At 48.8% G+C, this 20,082-nt stretch overlaps 1 protein-coding gene across 5 annotated transcripts in view; it reads right to left on the bottom strand.

Annotated features, from left to right (window-relative positions):
* Window positions 1-20,082, bottom strand: part of NBEAL2 (neurobeachin like 2) — a 209,981-nt gene that overhangs the window by 49,422 nt on the left and 140,477 nt on the right. For all 5 annotated transcript variants that reach the window (XM_083405874.1, XM_083405875.1, XM_083405877.1 and 2 more), the window contains 9 exons: window positions 17,415-17,595; window positions 15,282-15,415; window positions 14,478-14,637; window positions 12,250-12,352; window positions 9,035-9,188; window positions 6,889-7,047; window positions 3,985-4,141; window positions 2,956-3,041; window positions 617-1,366 (listed from right to left, as the gene is read on the bottom strand). In XM_083405874.1, coding sequence (XP_083262000.1) covers window positions 617-1,366; window positions 2,956-3,041; window positions 3,985-4,141; window positions 6,889-7,047; window positions 9,035-9,188; window positions 12,250-12,352; window positions 14,478-14,637; window positions 15,282-15,415; window positions 17,415-17,595 — 1,884 coding nt within the window. The remainder of the gene's footprint in view (window positions 1-616; window positions 1,367-2,955; window positions 3,042-3,984; window positions 4,142-6,888; window positions 7,048-9,034; window positions 9,189-12,249; window positions 12,353-14,477; window positions 14,638-15,281; window positions 15,416-17,414; window positions 17,596-20,082) is intronic.

The raw sequence follows: 20,082 nt of genomic DNA, 5'->3' as shown, positions 1-20,082 counted from the left end.
TGTTAGAAGAATACTGGAATGAAGTTATATGGTTTTAGCAGAAATGTTATAAAGAATTAAGCAAAAACTGATTGTTAATGGGCTAAGGTGAAAAATTTAAAGTTAGATTGTGTTAAGATATAATATAGAACAAAAAATTTAGAAAGAGGGAAAGGATTTGCTGAATTAGCTAATTTGAACTAGAATACAAAAAAAAGGGAGGTGTGAGGAAGTCGAGGAAACAAGTAAATGAAAGATAAAGATATGGAATTTGGATGTGTTTTTAAATGTTTTTTCTTTTTTCTTGTTGTTTTGATGTACTGTTTTTTCTTTCTATTTTTGATGTATTGTTTGTTAAAAAATTTTATTGCTTTTTCTCTCTCTCATACTTTCTTTCTGTAATTATAAAACTTCTAATAAATATTATTTAAAAAACAACAACTAGGTGCGTCTTGTGGTCTGGTGCATCTTACAGAGCGAAAAATGCGGTGTTTTTGAGTTTCTTGCAATGCGTGGTCTCCCCAGCAAGCTTTCTGCAGCGCAACTAAACTGCAAATAGCCAACGAGGTGGAGATTTCGGAGTTTGCACACCTGTCTCAACACCTCACGCAGGAAGATGGAGAGGAAAGAGGCTCACCTGAGGGTTGCTGGTGTTGGAGATGCTGTCACTGGGCAAGGTCTCCTGGTAACTGGTGTCATCCAGCACGTTAGAGAGGCTGGAGCTCTTCCTTACCCGCGTCCCCGGGAAGGGCTTGAAGTTCTCCAGTGGCGACGGGGTTCCCGGCAGGCTCACGGGCGTCTGGTCTCCGCTCTCGGCTGTGGCGGCCGAGCTGGTGCTACCCAAATCAAGGCCGAGATCGAAGGGAGACATGGAGAAGGGAGAGAGCGGGTGGTAGACCCTGTCGGCCGGGAGCGTGTCCCCCGCTTGGGGGGCCTCCGTGGCCCCGGGAGCGTCGATGGTGTTGGAAGAGGAGGAGCGGCTGGCCAGGTCGGAGGAGTCGAACGACTTGAAGCCGTACGTCGGGAAAGCCTTGCCCCTCTGGCTGCTGGTGGGCGAGACTGAGTGGTCCGAAAAGCCTTCCGACAGCTCCGGGTCCGAGGCCTCGAAGCCCAGTGGGAGGAAGACGTCCAGATCCTGGAGGTCGGAGGCCGAAGGGGGAGCGGAGCCGGAGGGCTCCTTCCCGGCCTCTGCGCCTGGCTGGTCCGAGGCCTTGGGGAAGTCCAGGCTGCCTCCGCCGTTGGCTGAGCCCGACAGGCTGTGCTGGCGTGACTCGTAGGACTCCTTGACGTAGAGCTTGGTGAGGGTGTCCTGCCAGCCGGCCAGTTTGGCCAGCTGCCTGACCGTCTGCTTGGCCGGGTCTTGCGGCTTGTAGATCAGGCGGAAGAGCTGGAAGAGAAAAAGGGGAGCCGTTGTTGGCACCCAGGACAGGACAAGCGAGCTGGCAGCTGTTGCGGATGTTGAGCTTGACCAAAGATGGCACAACTGGGTGGGCATAAGTAGGTGGTTGCTGAGTGTGTGTGTGACAGAGAGAGGGAGGGAGAGGGAGAAACAGGGTCGGTCCACCCATGAGATGACCACCTTGGGTGGTAGGATCCACAAGGGGCAGCAGATTTGGCCTCAAATGAATGCTATCTGCCCAAAATACAGTCATACCTCTTTTTACGTTTGCTTCAGGTTAAATCTTTTCAGGTTGCGTCCCACAGCGACCCGGAAGTACCTATTTGCCTTAAGGTGCAGCCAGGTACTCTGTTTGACTGTATGAACTGCTCATTCATTATAGCCTGTAGATATTTGTATATATAAAGGTACAGGGATCCCTGATTGTTAAGTCCAGTCGTGGCCAACTTTGGGGTTGCAGCGCTCATCTCACTTTATTGGCCGAGGGAGCCGGCATACAGCTTCCGGGTCATGTGGCCAGCATGACTAAGCCGCTTCTGGCGAACCAGAGCAGCGCACGGAAACGCCGTTTACCTTCCCGCCAGAGTGGTACCTATTTATCTACCTGCACTTTGACGTGCTTTCGAACTGCTAGGTGGGGAGGAGCAGGGACTGAGCAACGGGAGCTCACCCCGTCGTGGGGATTCGAACCGCCAACCTTCTGATCGGCAAGGCCTAGGCTCTGTGGTTTAACCCACAGCGCCACCCACGTCCCTCATTTGTATATATTGTTTTGTCGTTTAGGCGTGTCCGACTCTTCGTGACCCCCTGGACCAGAGCACGCCAGGCACTCCTGTCTTCCACTGCCTCCCGCAATTTGGTCAAACTCATGCTGGTAGCTTCGAGAACACTGTCCAACCACCTCGTCCATCTCCATTTGCATATATAGCTCACAATAAATATACTGCACTGAAGAATGTGGAACTCTGAGCATTTCTGCTAAAGCGCAGCGAAGAATTCGCGACAGAGGTTGCCACCCGAAACATCCCAGGGCCAGTCCTGGTGTGAGCGGGGGGTTGTGCATTGAGATTTCTGCCTGGTGCGAATGCATCCGTGAAGGAGTTTGGCGATAGCGTCACAGCTGTGCTTCTCGCCATCCTGCTTTAAAGAGCATCAGACGGATTCGGGGAGGAGAGGGCTATCGATTTCTATTAGCCATGACGGCTGTGCTCTGCCTAGTTGGAAGCAGCAATGCTTCTGATCGCAGGTGTTGTCCCGTCCTCCCTGCGCGCACTTACGCACTAATGCGCAGTGCAGGGAAAGAAACAGCTCAATCCAAACTGGAAATGGTGGGAGAGAGCTGGATGTCCCCTTGGGGTCCCTGTCAACTCTAAAGGTTGGCATCTCCCACTGGCAGTTCTTTGCCTAAGACCCTGCACAGCAGCTGCCAGTCAGAGCAGAGTCTACTGGCTCCAAAGGCCCAATGGCCTGACTCTGCGCAAGGCTCCTTTGCATGCTTTTCGTGTGCACTGGGCTGTTTCGCCCTGCCCAGATGAAGCATCTCGGGAGCTGCTAAGATCCTGGCTCCACCCCCTCACCTCTCTGCAGATGTCCAGCCTGACGGTCAGCTCTGCCCGGTGTGAGAGGTAGATCACGGCCAACAAATCTTTGTAGTTCGGGGTGTCTGGGGAGAAAGCAAGGCAGCAGAACACAGTCTTGGTTGGAGCAAAAGGAAACAGCAGGGTGCTCAGTGGTTTCTCCCCCCCCCCCCCATTTTATCCTCACAACAACCCTGTGAGGTAGGTGAGACCGAAAGTGAGCGATGGGCCCTAGATCACGCAGGGAGCCTCATGGCCAAGTGGGGATTCGAACCCTGGTCTCTCCCGGGTCCTAGTCTCAAGGGTTCCCAAAGTGGGAAGGACTGCCCCCTTGGGGACGCACACTGGGATTATCTAGGGCAGTGACTCTCAAAGGATGTGTTTCTTCCACGAGAGGTCCAAAGGGCGGCAACATGAGAACAGGGCCTTTTCTGTAGTGGCTCCCTGCTTGCGGGCTGCTCTCCCCAGGGAGGCCTGCCTGGCGCCGTCATTGCATATCTTTAGCTGTCAGGTCCTGAGCTGTTTAAGGCTTTATACATCAAAAGCAGCACGGCTTGGAAACTAATTGGCAGACCGGGATTGGTGCAATATCCTTAAACGGTGGGCAACCTGGCCGCTGAATTTTGCACCAGGTGAAGTTTCTGAACCGCCTTCCTTGGGCCTTAAAGGTAAAGGGACCCTTGACCATTAGGTCCAGTCGTGACCGACTCCAGGGTTGCGGCGCTCATCTCACTTTATTGGCCAAGGGAGCCAGCGTGCAGCTTCCGGGTCATGTGTCCAGCATGACTAAGCCGCTTCTGGCGAACCAGAGCAGCACACGGAAATGCTGTTTACCTTCCCGCCGGAGTGGTACCTATTTATCTACTTGCACTTTGACGTGCTTTTGAATTGCTAGGTTGGCAGGAGCTGGGACCGAGCAACGGGAGCTCACCCCGTAGTGGGGATTCGAACCACTGACCTTCTGATCAGCAAGTCCTAGGCTCTGTGGGTTAACCCACAGCGCCACCCACATCCCTCCTTGGGCCTTACCTGGCCCAATCACTTGCTCCCAAAGGTACCGGATCAGCATGGAAACCGGAATGTCGTTCAGGTACGAGATGAAGCCCAGGAAGCCAACGTCCTTCAGCTTCAGTCGCTGCTTGCTCCGTTCGTTCATCTTCTCATATTTCAGCATTTTGTAGAGGATCTGTGTGGAGAAAGAATGAGGAAGCTAGCATCCCGTGAGAATGGGAACCCTCCCCCCCAAATAACTGTGGGATGTATCATTATGGAAGCAGTCAAATACAACATTTCCTGTTTTCCTAGAGTGGACACACAGGAGAATGTTGCTCCAGACAGACAGGACTTCCTGTCTTACCTGCTCTGGAGCCTCTTCCTCCTGTATGTGGCCAGGTAGATGGGCTTGACCCTAGTTGACCCAATAAAAGGGCTAGCCATGCAGCCACCTTCCTCTTTTCCACCCCCATCGTTCTGCCCGGACACTGAGGTCCAGTGCCGAGGGCCTTCTGGCGGTTCCCTCGCTGCGAGAAGTGAGGTTACAGGCAGAGGGCCTTCTTGGTGGTGGCACCCTCCCTGTGGAATGCCCTCCCACCAGATGTCAAAGAGAGCAACAACTACCAGACTTTTAGAAGACAACTGAAGGCAGCCCTGTTTAGGGAAGCTTTTAATGTTTAATAGGTTATTGTATTTTAGTGTTTTGTTGGAAGCTGCCCAGAGTGGCTGGGGAGACCCAGCGAGGTGGGTGGGGTATAAATAATAAATAAATTATTATTATTATTATTATTATTATTGCATTTTTCCTTTTGGACTCTTCCCTGGGCTCTTAGCCAGCAGCATGTGGCTCATCCTTACAGAGGATGGAAGCAGCAAAGTAGAAGACATAGCTCAGACTTCTTTTTCTCTACAACTGTAACTACAAGATAAAGCCTGCCTTCGGGACACTACTGTGAACTGAATGCAAGTACAGTGAAATCTCCACTTTCGGACATAATCAGTTCCGGAGGTCCGTTCGTCCGTAAGTCGATTTGGGTCATTAGAAGAAGTGCCATTGTGCGCAGGCGCATTTGGCAGCGGTGTGCTTCTGCGCATGCGCAAACGGCAGAAGCAGATTCTGCGCGCGTGTGAATCGCGGCAAACCTGGTACAGTGGTACCTCGGGTTAAGAACTTAATTCGTTCCGGAGGTCCGTTCTTAACCTGAAACTGTTCTTAACCTGAAGCACCACTTTAGCTAATGGGGCCTCCTGCTGCCGCCACGCCGCTGGAGCACAATTTCTGTTCTCATCCTGTAGCAAAGTTCTTAACCCGAGGTAATATTTCTGGGTTAGCGGAGTCTGTAACCTGAAGCGTATGTAACCTGAAGCGTCTGCAACCCGAGGTACCACTGTATTTACGGGTTTGACACGATTGCAACTTGGATCGGGCCCAAGTAGAGGCGGTCATAAGTAGAGGTTCTACTGTAAACTTTATCATTACTTTCAAAAGAAGACTGTCATGTCATTATTGTTTTTAAGAGAGAACTGATCCATTCTGGACAAGCCGGACTGGATTCCTCAACTTATACGATTCTAACAAATCCATCAACATGCTTCTAGCAATGCGCAAGGGAATGTGCTCTGCTACCAGCTCACTAGCTTGAGTGAGGAAGGATAATATTTAATCAATATATCCTTTCCTACTATCCACAACATTCCCACAAAAACACCACCCTTTACAAACACATTTAAAAAGATATAAGTTACCAATCAGCCCAAGGCCTGGCTTTAATAAATAATAATAATAATAATGATTTTTATTTATACCCCGCCCTTCCCGGCTCAGAAAACCGGGCTCAGGGCGGCTAACAAATTTAAAACACTTAATTGATGCTACAAAAAACCAGCCTAAAATATGGTATAAAACGTGAATAACAATAAAATCAAAACTCAATTTAGGGGGGAAATCCATCCAATAAGCATTAGATAATAATAATAATAATAATAATAATAATAATAATAATAATAATAATTAGCTGCCCACCTGACTGTTTTCACCCGGTGCCTACAGGTATATAACGAAGGCAATAGAGAAACTCTGTCGCTATTTCAGTGAAATTGCACGGGGAAGAGATTCGGGTCTCCAGAAATGGCTGTTCCCCTTGCCCTCAGTGTTTGTGAATCTCACGCACAAACCCCACCAGACAGCCTCCCGCTGCGAACTAGGCCTTGGAATCATAGAATCATAGAATCCTAGAGTTGGAAGAGACCACAAGGGCCATCGAGTCCAACCCCCTGCCAAGCAGGAAACGCCATCAGAGCACTCCTGACATATGGTTGTCAAGCCTCTGCTTAAAGACCTCCAAAGAAGGAGACTCCACCACACTCCTTGGCAGCAAATTCCACTGTCAAACAGCTCTTACTGTCAGGAAGTTCTTCCTAATGTTTAGGTGGAATCTTCTTTCTTGTAGTTTGGATCCATTGCTCCATGTCCGCTTCTCTGGAGCAGCAGAAAACAACCTTTCTCCCTCCTCTATGTGACATCCTTTTATATATTTGAACATGGCTATCATCTCACCCCTTAACCTCCTCTTCTCCAGGCTAAACATGCCCAGCTCCCTTAGCCGTTCCTCATAAGGCATCGTTTCCAGGCCTTTGACCATTTTAGTTGCCCTTGGGTTCCACACCATCACAAAAACAAATTAACCGAAAAATCCTCAAAAACAAAAGGGCAAAACAAATAGCAACAACAAAAGCGCCAAACGTAAACCATTCCAAAAGTCCGTTTCACTTCCAAAATGTTCAAAAACCAAGGCGCGCCTCTGATTGGTGCAATTTCTGCCCACGACAGTCCGCGGGGTTGGGCCCATCTGGACCTGAAACCCCAACCCCATCAGAGTCCGGCGAGAGACCCGGAGCCCGCGAGCCCCAGGAAGGCCCCCCCCCCAACAGCTCTCTCACCTTGAAGATCCTCTCCCGTACTTCGTCCGAGAACTTCCGCTGGACGAGTAGCGAGAAGAAGATCTCCACGTTCCCCGGCTCGAAGAGGAACGTGTAAATCTGCTCCTGGGATGGGGAGCTTTTCAGGAGGCTGTGGATCACCTCCAGGACTCCGCAGACCTGCAGGACACAGAAGAAGAATATTAAGAGGCTTACAACATACAGAAAGGTGTCGAGGGAAATGGAAAGAAGGCAGGGTTGTGCACGAAATCACAAGAACTCGAGGAAAGCAATGTGGGTGTCATGGCTGCCCTCTGTTGTCCGAGTCTCTAGATATATCCGTGTACGTAAAAGGTAAAAAGATAAGACCAGGGAGAAGAGTCAGTGGAAGAAGATTGGAAGAAATTTAAAGACTATTTACAGAAACACTGTAAAATTAATGAATGTTAGAATGATGCTGGATTGAAGTTAAGTGGGGTTTTTTAGCAGCAATGTTAAGGAACATGTAAAAATGGATTGTTAACGGGTGATAATCTAAAGCTATAATATATTAAGATAAAAGATTAAGATAAAATTAAAGAGGGAAAGGTTTTGCTGAATTAACCAACTGAACTGGAATACAAGAAAGGGAGGTGTGAGGAGGTCAGGGAAACAAGCAAATGAAAGATAAGATGTGGAAAGACTGATTTGTTTTTAATTGTTTTTATTTTGTATTTTCTTTTTCTTTTTTTTAATTTTGCAATATGTTGAAACTTCAATAAATATCTTTAAAAAAAAAAAAGGTAAAAAGATAAACGACCCCTGGATGGTTAAGTCCAGTCAAAGGCGATTATGGGGTTGCAGTGCTCATCTCGTTTCAGGCCGAGGGAGCCGGCGTTTGTCCGCAGACAGCTTTTCGGGTCATGTGGCCAGCAGGACTAAACCGCTTCTGGAGCAATGGGACACTGTGACGGAAACCAGAGCGCACGGAAACGCTGTTTACCTTCCCGCCGCAGTGGTACCTATTTATCTACTTGCACTGGTGTGCTTTCAAACTGCTAGGTTGGCAGGAGCTGGGACAGAGCAACGGGAGCTCACCCCATCGCAGGGGTTCAAACTGCTGACCTTCCGATCGGCAAGCCCAAGAGGCTCGGTGGTTTAGACCAGTGATACATACATGTCCATCGTGTTAATACAGCAGTTCATCAAGTCAGACGTTCCCAGGTGGGCGCCCCCCTAGATGGTATGGGGTGGTGGGAATTGCAAGCTAGCATCACCCGGAGCACCGCAGACTCCAAAATCTTGTCTTAAGGATGGATAGAACAAAGGAAGACCCCCCCACCCAACACATGGAAGAGAAAGAATGGCCGACATGGCAGATCGAGAAATGTGGCCCCCAGTTAGGAGACAAAGGGCACTAAAATTTGTGCAATCGCAGGAAGTTTCGGCCGCAGCATCCTATAATCTTCTTACCTTTGGTACACACTATTGAAGGCACAGATGGACAGGGATCCACGAAATCTGGTGCTGGTGCTACTGGCACTGGAGGCCTGAAATCTTCTATACTAGGGGTTCCCAAATTCTCCCCCCGCCCCAGTTGCTGAGGGTCTTGGCTGACCACTTAAATGATTCCCCCCCCGCCTGCTGCAGCAGTCATAAAGCGCTGTGCTAGATGCTGCACAGTTTTAAATCACATTGTTATTGCTTCCTCATTTTCTTATATATTGGACTACAATTTGAGATCGCACAATTGTAGGGTTGGGACCCTGAGGATCATCTAGTCCCACCCCCTGCAATGCAGCTGTCCCATACAGGGATCAAACCCGCAACTGTGGCGTTATCACTGCCATGCCCTAACCAGCTGGGCTATCCAGGGTCCTGTTCCACAGGACTCAAATTGAAAAACAATATAGGACATAAAAGAAGCAATTGAAATGCAATCATAAAAATACAATATAGGAAATAAAAGAAGCAACCAAAAGCCGATTGAAAATAATAAAGTGTATGTGCCATCTCCCCTCTTCAGAATTTTCCATACACACCTCAGACCACGCGGATGAACCTTGTGGACCATTGGTGGTTTGTAGATCACAACGTGAGAAACCCTATTCTATTCCAATACTCTAGCCTAGGGAGGTTCCCTTTCCTTAACAGGTCATTGCTGGCTTTCCCTGCCCCTCCCCCATACCTGGTGCTCATCATTCACAGCAGCAAGGTAGTTCAAGGTGCTCTGCATCTCCTCGGTGGAGAAGTTCCTGCAGAAGAACTCCTTGATCAGGCTGAAGAGGGACGTCTGCACCGTCTTGATGTCATCAGTTGCGATGGGCTTCTCCTTGTAAGTCCTGGGGGAGAGAGAGCAAGGGAGGGTCACCTAGAAGGGCTTGCTTTGCTGGGTCAAGCCGGGAGGTCCACATGGTCCAGCAAATTTCAAAACAATAGGCATCAATGCAGCAAAATATTGGAGAAGAGCAAGGGGAGACTCTGAAGATACTTAAAGGTTGCGTAGTGATGTATGGAAGTGAGAGCTGGACCATAAATAATAATAATAATAATAAATTTTTATTTATACCCCGCCCTCCCCAGCCAAGGCCGGGCTCAGAGCGGCTTACAAGCAATAATAAAAACAAGATGAATGATTACAACTTAAAACAAAAGTAAAGTACAACATTAAAATAATGGAACATTAAAATATTAAAATATAGCCTCATCGCAGGAGGAGAAGGAAAAGAAAAAAGAAAGAGAGGGAGGGAGGGAATCAAATTGGCTCCAAGCCAAAGGCCAGGCGGAACAACTCTGTCTTACAGGCCCTGCGGAAAGAAATCAGATCCTGCAGGGCCCTGGTCTCATGAGGCAGAGCGTTCCACCAGGCCGGGGCCAGAGTTGAAAAGGCCCTGGCTCTGGTTGAAGCCAATCTAACTTCCTTAGGGCCTGGGACCACTAGGGTGTTGTTATTTATGGACCTTGAGGCTCTCCGTGGGGCATACCAGGAGAGGCGGTCCCGTAGGTACGAGGGTCCTAGGCCGCGAAGGGCTTTAAAGGTCAAAAGCAGCACCTTAAATCTGACCCTGTACTCCACCGGGAGCCAGTGCAGCTTGAAAAGCACTGGGTGAATATGCTCCCATGGCAGAGACCCCGTGAGGAGCCTCGCTGCAGCATTCTGTACCCGCTGGAGTTTCTGGGACAGCTTCAAGGGCAGCCCTGCGTAGAGCGAATTACAGTAGTCAAGCCTGGAGATGACCGTCGCATGGATCACTGTGGCCAGGTCGGGGCGGGAAAGGTAAGGGACCAACTGCTTGATGCGGCGAAGGGGGAAAAATGTCGCCTTGGCTGTTGCTGTAACTTGCGCCTCCATGGAAAGGGAGGCGTCAAGGATTACACCCGAACTCTTAACAGAAGGCAATGGCGCTAATTGGGCCCCCGCAAGAGAAGGGAGTTGGTCCCTCATCCCCATGCCATCCCGACCTAGCCATAGGACCTCTGTCTTCAAAGGATTTAGTTTCAATCGGCTCCCACGAAACATCTGGTCAGTGTGTTCAGGGCCGAGTCGGTGTGGCCATCCATCAACAGATAGAGCTGAGTGTCATCAGCATATTGGTGACAGCCCAGCCCAAAGCTCCAGATAATCTGGGCAAGGGGGCACATAAAGATGTTAAAAAGCATCGGGGAGAGAATTGCGCCCTGCGGCACTCCACACACCAAGGAGTGGCGCGACGACATTTCCCTCCCTAGTGCCACCCTCTGTCCCCGACCAGAGATAAAAGAGCACAACCAGTTACGGGCTATGCCCTGTATCCCCACGTCTGCGAGGCAGTGGTCCAGAAGATCATGATCAACCATGTCAAAGGCTGCTGACAAATCTAAAAGGATCAGCAGTCCTGACCCGCCTCGATCCAGTTGTCTACGGAGATCATCTGTTAGGGCAACCAGAGCCGTCTCCGTCCCAAAACCAGGACGAAAACCGGACTGAAATGGATCTAATGCCGATGTTTCCTCCAGAAACCTACCAAGCTGTTCAGCAACCGCTCTCTCAATTACCTTACCCAGGTATGGAAGATTTGAAACTGGGCGGTAATTGGATAGGTCTAAGGGATCTAATGAAGTTTTCTTTAAGAGTGGACACACCACTGCTTCCTTCAGTTCCCCTGGGAATGTCCCCGTGTCAAGGGACAAATTGATAATTTCAACCAGGGGGTCCGCACAACATCTGGACACTCCCTAATCAGCCAAGACGGGCACGGATCAAGGAGGCAGGTGGTGGGCCTACTAACTTGGAGGAATCTATCCACATCAGTAGGGAGTATCCGATTGAAATGGTCCAACACTGGACCTGAAGTCAGTCGAGGGGCCTCCAGTTCAGTCACTGTATCTAAATTGGCAGGGAGGTCACGGCGGAGCAACAGGACTTTCTCCGCAAAAAAGCTCGCGAATGCCTCACAGCTGTGGATCGAATTTGTGCTTAAATTTGGTTGTCCTCCTAAGGACGTTATTGACCTAATTATTCTAAAAAGTTGTGCCGGGCGAGAGCTAGCGGATGCAATGGAAGCTGCATAGTAAGATTTTTTAGCAGCTTTCATAGCCATCTCATAGGCTTTCATAAGCATCCTATAAGATGTTCTTGAGGCTCCGTCACGAGTCCGTCTCCATACTCGCTCTAGCCATCTGAGATCCCGCTTCATTTTCCGGAGCTCCTCAGTAAACCAAGGTGCCCGGTTTCGACGGGGTCGCAGAGGGCGCTTAGGCGCGATCTCATCAATGGCTGCCAAAGAAGGCTGATCGCCAAAGAATGGATGCTTTTGAATTCTGGTGCTGGAGGAGACTCTTGAGAGTCCCATGAACTACAAGAAGATCAAACCTATCCATTCTGAAGGGAATCAGCCCTGAGCGCTCACTAGAAGGAGAGATCGTGAAGCTGAGGCTCCAAGACTTTGGCCACGTCATGAGAAGAGAAGACTCCCTGGAAAAGACCCTGATGTTAGGAAAGATGGAGGGCAGAAGGAGAAGGCAGAGGATGAGATGGTTGGACAGTGTTCTTGAAGCTACCAGCATGAGTTTGACCAAACTGCGGGAGGCAGTGGAAGACAGAAGTGCCTGGCGTGCTCTGGTCCAGGGGGTCACGAAGAGTCAGACACGACTAAACGACTAAACAACAACAAAGCTGTTTCCACTGAGTTACCCAACATGGCCAACTTTCTCCAACATAACCTTGCATTTTATTGCATTCCACAAAGTTTTCTGCAATATAAGGGGGGTGACAAGAGCAGGTCAACAATAAATCCCACCAAGTGAGTGAAGTTAACTCTTGCATACATACTGTTTATGTACGCAATGACAGCAGCAAGGATGCTCCCCAAACAGTATTTCCTTCCTCTGTCCTCACAATATAAGAAGACGCTCCAAACTCACCCGTAATACGTCCTGATGGAATCTAGGATGTACTGCACACCATATTTCCTACGAATTCTCTGCTTGTGGTCCTTGATTACGTTCGACAGGTACTGGATGTGACCTATGAAGCACAGAGGTGGAAAGTGAAGGTAAAAAGAAAGGTAAAGGTAAAGGACCCCTGGACAGTTAAGTCCAGTGAAAGGCGGCTATGGGGTAGTGGTACTCATCTCACTTTCAGGCCAAGGGAGCCAGCGTTTGTCCAGGACATGTGGCCAGCAGGACTAAACCGCTTCTGGCGCAATGGGACACCGTGATGGAAACCAGAGCGCACGGAAACGCCATTTACTTTTCCGTCACAGTGGTACCTATTTATCTACTTGTACTGGCGTGCTTTTGAACTGCTAGGTTGGCAGGAGCAGGGACCGAGCAACGGGAGCTCACTCCGTCGCGGGGATTCGAACCGCCGACCTTCTGATCGGCAAGCCCAAAACACTTAGTGGTTTAGACCACAGCGTCATCTGAGGAAGGAGAGCCCAGCACAGGTGAGAAACAGGTTGCCTAATCTCGGATCAAAGCTGGCAGGTTTTCCAGCGCCTTGCGTGTGGAACACCTGTCCAAATGTTTCCTGGCATTACAGGTGCCAAGCCACATGGAGGCCACTTTCAATCGCGCCACAAGAACATCGGACTCAGGCTTGTCTACACTGACAGGCAGCTAACTCAACTAACTCAGGCTTGTCTACACTGACAGGCAGCTGCAATTCTCTGGGGCTGCAGGCAGGGACTCCACCTTGCGGCTCTACCTGGGAATGTCACAGATTGAACCGTGGACCTCCCGCATGCCAAAGCAGATAGAATAACAGAATTGTAGAGTAGCTGAAATTTAAAGCCCTAAATGGTCTCAGTCCAGTATACCTGAAGGAGCGTCTCCACCCCCATTGTTCTGCCCGGACACTGAGGTCCAGCTCCAAGGGCCTTCTGGCGGTTCCCTCCCTGCGAGAAGCCAGGTTACAGGGAACCAGGCAGAGGGCCTTCTCGGTGGTGGCACCCGCCCTGTGGAACGCCCTCCCACCAGATGTCAAAGAGAAAAACAACTACCAGGCTTTTAGACCTGAAGGCAGCCCTGTTTAGGGAAGCTTTTTAATGTTTAACAGACTATTGTATTTTAATATTCGGTTAAAAGCCGCCCAGAGTGACTGGGGAAACCCAGCCAGATGGGCTGGGTATACAGTCATACCTCGAGTTGAATGTGCTTCGGGTTGAGCACGTTCGAGTTGCGCTCCGCGGCAACCCGGAAGTAACGGAGCGCATTACTTCCGGGTTTCGCCGCTCGCGCATGCGCAGACACTCACAATGCCGTCACGCGCAGCGAAACGTGACCCGCGCAGATGCGCCGTCGCATCTTGCGTACCGTTCGGGATGCAAATGGGGCTCTGGAACGGATCCCATTCGCATCCCAAGGTACCACTGTAAATAATAAATTATTATTATTATTATTATTATTATTATTATTTATCTTGATGCTATCCTATACTACAATGAAGAGAACCATTGCCCTATAGGAAGCTACTGTATACCTGAAGGAGCGGTCCAGTATACCTGAAGGAGCGTCTCCACCCCCATCGCTCTACCCGGACACTGAAGTCCAGCACTGAGAGCCTTCTGGCGGTTCCCTCACTGCGAGAAGCTAAGTTACAGGAACCAGGCAGAGGGCCTTCTCGGTAGTGGCGCCCTCCCTGTGGAACGCCCTCCCACCAGATGTCAAAGAGAACAACAACTACCAGACTTTTAGAAGACATCTGAAGGCAGCCCTCTTTAGGGAAGCTTTTAATGTTTGATGTATCACAGTATTTTAATATTCTTTTGGAAGCCGCCCAGAGTGGCTGGGGAAGCCCAGCCAGATGGGCGGGGTATAAATAATAAATTATTATAAATTATTATATACCAAGCCAGAACAATGGTGCATCAAGCTCAAAATTTTCTACACGGGCTGGTAGTGGCTCGCCAGAATTTCACGGCAAGGGTCACCCCCAGGTGTTTCCAGGCATTGAACCAGGCACATTCTGCACCAGAATCAAGCGCTCTACCACTGAACTGCAGCCTGTCGTAACACAGCCCCACAAGCAAGCTGCTCCTGGGTTGGGGCGACAACACCACGAACCAGCAGGAGCACTCGAGTGCGGATGCACAGCTTCAACCCCCGCCACCCGTCCGTCCCTGGGGCTGCAAGGGCTGGTCTAAGCTCACCCAATCGGACAGCAAAGTCGCTGTTGCTCCAGATCCGGAAGTCAAAGAGCAGGAACTGGTACAGGAGGTGCAGCAAAAAGTTGTGTCCTTCCGCGGCCACCTGCTCCATGAGGATTTGAGAAGCCATCAGAACATTCATGTCCATCGTCTGGCTGGAGACCTGCAAGGCAGAAAAGATAAATCATCGCTGCCTGGTCAAAGAGAGGTGCAGCCAGGACTCACCTGGGTCTTCACTTAGCCCCCCACCCCCTTTGTTCTTCCATTCCACCCTGCAAATCCAACAATATAGAAGTCTAAGCTGGACACTCCAAGCTTAGACTGTGTGGTTTATAAACCAGCCATCTTTGTCTTTCTATACAAATAATTTAGATACACTGAGCACTTGGGAACTTAAATTACACTGCCTGTGTTTTCTCGCTGCCGTACGGAAAAGCACATGAACCTGGCCTTCAAAGAGTTTGTAAGTAAACCACTTTCAACTCAACAAATGTGTGGTCTTTTTCCATGCAAGAGGAAGTGGGGAACTTTGGAAGCAGGTGAGAAGGGGATATTTGAAGGTCTAGCAGCCTATATTTCGACGCTACTCTTTGCTGAAACTTTTATGATATTAAATCTCTGCTGGGATTCTCTCACGAAAGAGTACTTGCCCCAAACCTGGACCTTGGCATCTAGGGAATTCTCCCTTTTATTACAGCTCGTATTTCCCCCTTTAACCAAAATGCACAATGCCAACACATTTCACCTGGAGAAGTCAGATACCCTGATAAATCTGGGCAAGTCTGGCGCCAGCATGGAATCGCTTACCTTCTGAAGAAGCGCTCCGATGATAGCTGGCCCCTGGCACTGGACCAGGCTCTCCTGGTTCACTGGGTGACAATGGATGAAGTTCTTAATCAGCAGCAGGAAGGCAGCTACCCCGTTCCTTTCCAGTCTGCCTTCTGTGGGTGGAGGGGGAAAGAAAACTGTTTTGAAGGAAAGGATCTTTGACCCATGGGAGAGGGAGGGCTGGCAGGAGCTAACAAGTTACAGGTTAAGAACGGACCTCTGAATGACTGGCAGAATCCGAGACCAGGGAGAAGAGTCGATGGAGGAAGATTGGAAAAAAATTTAAAGTATATTTACAGAAATATTGCAAAATTAATGAATGTTAGAAGGATACTGGAATGAAGTTATATGGTTTTAGCAGAAGTGTTTTTAAGAATTATATGAATATTAATTGTTAATGTGTTAGAGGGGAAAATTTAAAGTTAAATTGTGTTAGGATAAACTATAGAACAAAAATTGAAGAAGAGGGAAAGGATTTGTTGAATTAGTAAATTTGAACTAGAATACAAAAAAGGGAGGTGCGAGGAAGTCGAGAAAATAAGCAAATGAAAGATACAGATATTAAATTTGGATGAGTGCTTAAATGTTTTTGTTTTGTTCATGTTGTATTGTAATTTTTTTTATTGTTGACGTATTGTTTGTTGAATCTATGTATTGTTTTTCTTTATTGTCTCTCTATTCATAACTATAAAATATTTAATAAATATTATTAAAAAAAAAAAAAAAAAGAACGGACCTCTGGAACGAATTAAGTTCTTAACCCGAGGTACCACTGTAATCGGTCAAGGGAGCTATGGACTCAAAAAGGTTGAAAACCTCTGCCACAAAGCTTTAATATTCATTTAAAGAAATAATTTAAAACGAGCCTTTATACAGCAATGGGGTGAGGTTCAACAGAGGTGGACAGGAATGCATTGCTTTAAAATACAGTTTTGTTTTTTAAAGGTACAGTGGTACCTCCAGTTAAGAACTTAATTCATTCTGGAGGTCCGTTTTTAACCTGAAACGGTTCTTAACCTGAGGTACCACTTTACCATGGGGCTCCTGCTGCTGCCGTGCAATTTCTGTTCTCATCCTGAAGCAAAGTTCTTAACCCGAGGTACTATTTCTAGGTTAGCAGAGTCTGTAACCCGAAGCATCTGTAACCCGAGGTACCACAGTAATTTAGTTGCATACCATGATTTTTCAAATACAGTGGTGCCCCGCAAGCCGAATGCCTCGCAAGACGGAAAACCCGCAAGACGAAAGGGTTTTCCGTCTGCAGAGGCGCTTCGCAAGACGAATTTCCCTATGGGCTTGCTTCGCAAGACGAAAATTGACGAAATTTTTTTTTTTTTTGCTCCAAAACCCCTTTTTCTGAATTGCTAAGCTGCTAAAAGCATTTTAGCAGCAAAACCGCTAATCCCCCAAGCCTTAAAAAGCCGTTTTTAGCCCTTAAAGTGCCAATAGCGCTAATAGTGCTATTCCGTCAATGGGCTTGCTTCGCAAGACGAAAAAACCGCAAGACGAAAAGACTCGCGGAACGGATTCTTTTCGTCTTGTGAGGCACCACTGTACAGTCGTACCTAGGCTCCCGAATGCCTTGCGACTCGAACGTTTTGGCTCCTGAACGCTGCAAACCCAGAAGTGAGTGTTCTGGTTTGCGAATATTCTTTGGAACCTGAATTTCCGACACTGCTTCTGATTGGCTGCAGGAGCCTCCTGCTGCCAATCGGAAGCCGCGCCTTGGTTTCCAAACTTTTTGGAAGTCGAATGGACTTCTGGAATGGATCCTGTTTTACTTCTGAGGTACCACTGTACCTCTGGATAGGAATGGGATCCGTTCCGGAATCCCGTTCGCATCCAGAAGCAAATGCAACCCGCGTCTGCACGTGTCGTGATTCGCCGCTTCCGCGCATGCACATGCCGTCATTTTGAGCGTCTGCGCATGCGCAAGCGGCGAAACCCGGAAGTCACGCGTTCCGAAACTTCCGGGTCGCCGCAGACTGCAACCCGAAAGCGCTCAACCTGGTATGACTGTACTGCATAAAACCAGGAGGAAAAATGTCGTGGTGCCAAATTAAAAGACTGACAAATAAATAAATGGGTTTACACAAAATTCAGCCTGGGTACCTCGATAACCGGAAGATTTCCCCAGCGGGATGACCATGCCCTGGGCGTTGCGGGAAGAGGTCAGCTCCGGGCCCACCAAGTCGTGGGTTTCCTGGTGGTCTTCTGACTCTTTCCTCTGAGCTGCTACTTGGTCCAGGAGGGGGAGCAGCACCCCCATTCCACCGACACAATTCACCACGTCCTGCAAGAACCACAAAGCCCTGTGAGACCATCGGAGGGCCCTCCTTCAGACTGGTGGGATCCCTAAGGACGTAATCTACGGGGAGCTGGCTTCTGGCACCAGACCTCTGGGCGGGCCAACTCAAAAGATGTCGGCAGATGCGTCAGGAAGGGTGGCAACACCAACCCCACCCTGTGGGAATCCTGACCACAGAGCCTGGAGACAAGAAAGGTTGTGCATCCATAGCAGTGACCAGAGGATGAAGGACCGCTGGGAGGAACGCAGAGAGAAGAAACGCCCTGGTGCATCTGCAGCAGAACAACTGGACGCCTTCATCTGCCCCGGCTGCAACAAAACATGTCTCTCCCATTGAAGGAACAGGTTATCGAAACCTGACTGTGCAGTCACCCGAACTGGGCCCCAAATTCTTTCTTCAAGGATCCATTAGCTAATATCCATTAGCTTGAGCTGTATAGCACAAACCAGAGCAAGGATGACGGGATGGCCTTCTCCTTTATCAGTCCATGAAGGCTTAATGGGTAGCCTTGTCAGTTCCAAGTGTAGACAGGATGGTGGATCTGGGTCTTATCCGTTGTAAATATCCTGACCACGCTGACGCACAGACCTTGCAAGACAGGCCCGTCAGCCCCTGCGCCCAAGGATGGCACCAGGAGTACCCCTATAGTTGGGTGACCTTTACCCCAAGATAAGAGTACAGAAACAGGAATTTTCACTCATGCTCAAGGATGCAAACTTACGTGTACAAACTCATGAGGCTGGATTCCTGGGGAGGGGAAAGGGGACCTGAAGGGGATATAAGCTGTATGTAACTGCTCTTTAAGTGTGCTCGCAGTGACTGATCACGCAGTGCCTTTCTGCTATCCTAGGAAGCAGAAATAAACTCTTTCTCTGAACCAACCCTCAGTGTCCATTGACTCCTTCCTCCCTCCCGGGAGCAACGTGTATCCTACCAATGGGAAGGGTCTGAAAGGCTACACCATATCGGTCTCTACAGCCACAGCAGGCGCCGCAACCACCCATCAGTTTGACCTCACCCCCAAAGGAGCATTCTGTCACTTTGCATTTCTTAGTAGAGAAAGTATTGATCTGATGTGTAGAGGTCTTTCCTATTCTACTTAATTCCAGGGGGTTCTAGAAGGTTCTCTGTGTGAAAGAAACAAGCAGAAGGTTCCTGATGTTTGGGTTATTCCTTCGGAGAAGCTGAATACAGCTGGCGGAAACTGGTTATCTTTTCTGTCACGGTCATGTTGACTATAATAATAAGGCCAGAAGGAGCCTGGGTTTCACTTTCTCTTTCAATCTCTCTTCCTTCTGGTGTGGTGTTCTGTACCTACATATTACAGATAAAAAGGTAAAGGGACCCCTGACCATTAGGTCCAGTCGTGTCCGACTCTGGGGTTGCGGTGCTCATCTTGCTTTATTGGCTGAGGGAGCCGGCATACAGCTTCCGGGTCATGTGGCCAGCAGGACTAAGCCGCTTCTGGAGAACCAGAGCAGCGCACGGAAACACCGTTTACCTTCCCGCCAGAGTGGTACCTATTTATCTACTTGCACTTTGACGTGCTTTCAAACTGCTAGGTTAGCAGGAGACAGTATACTTAGTGTTAAGGTTTAGATTTATTATAAGTTATTTTAAATTTAAGTCAAGTCTGCTGCAACTGGATTTATTATGGGCAGGGCCAATCCTGAATGTATTGGATTTGTGACCATTCTGCTCATCTGCCTTCAGTAGCAGTAAATCTCTACTGGATGAAGTATTAATTGCCTCTGGTCTATTTTTTGGGAATCGTGCAACATGTTTAGGTTTCTACGCTGCTAACTGTACACTGGAATCTACTCTGGATCAATATTGAGTGGAATTTAGATGGCACATTCCTCCTCTGCCTCTTGAGACAGACGGATGCCAGGAATAGTATTCTGCAACACCACGCTGATGCAATGATAGTACATTGGTGCTTGGTTTATACTGGGCCGTCCGCATACCATTCTGCTTTATGAGCAGTTCTGCAATGCTTCCCAGGGGCATCTGTGACATCCGCAGAGGCCCTCTTGCACAGTGGCACAATGAAAGCACAACAAAAAACCCCACACACAATCCAGAACGTTTGCAATATAAAAAGTGGTAGTGAAGGAATGGGTTTCCCAAATCTAAAATCTGGCTGTGCAGTCAGTCTGAAACGGGCCCCAAAATCCATTCTTCCTTTTCCAGGGGTGCATTAGCTAAAAACCATTAACTTGAGCTCTTGAGCAAATGTATAACAAGAACACAGCTGTATAAACAAAGCTCTTTCCTTTATCAGTCCGTGACGCCTAATGAATGGCCTTGTCAGTTCCAAAGTGGAGCAGGGATGACACATCTGGGTCTGACCACACTTACGCACAGACCTTGTCAGCCCCCTGGGAACGGCACCAGGAGTGCTCTTAGAGTTGGTGACCTTCTTACACCAAAATAAGGAATACAGGAACAGGAACAGCCTTTTATGCTTA

The sequence above is a fragment of the Podarcis tiliguerta genome, assembly GCF_965153285.1.
Source record: "Podarcis tiliguerta genome assembly, chromosome: 12".
Lineage (NCBI taxonomy): Eukaryota > Metazoa > Chordata > Lepidosauria > Squamata > Lacertidae > Podarcis > Podarcis tiliguerta.
Note: the sequence above shows the minus strand (reverse complement) of the source record. Positions and strands in the feature narration are given on the sequence as shown.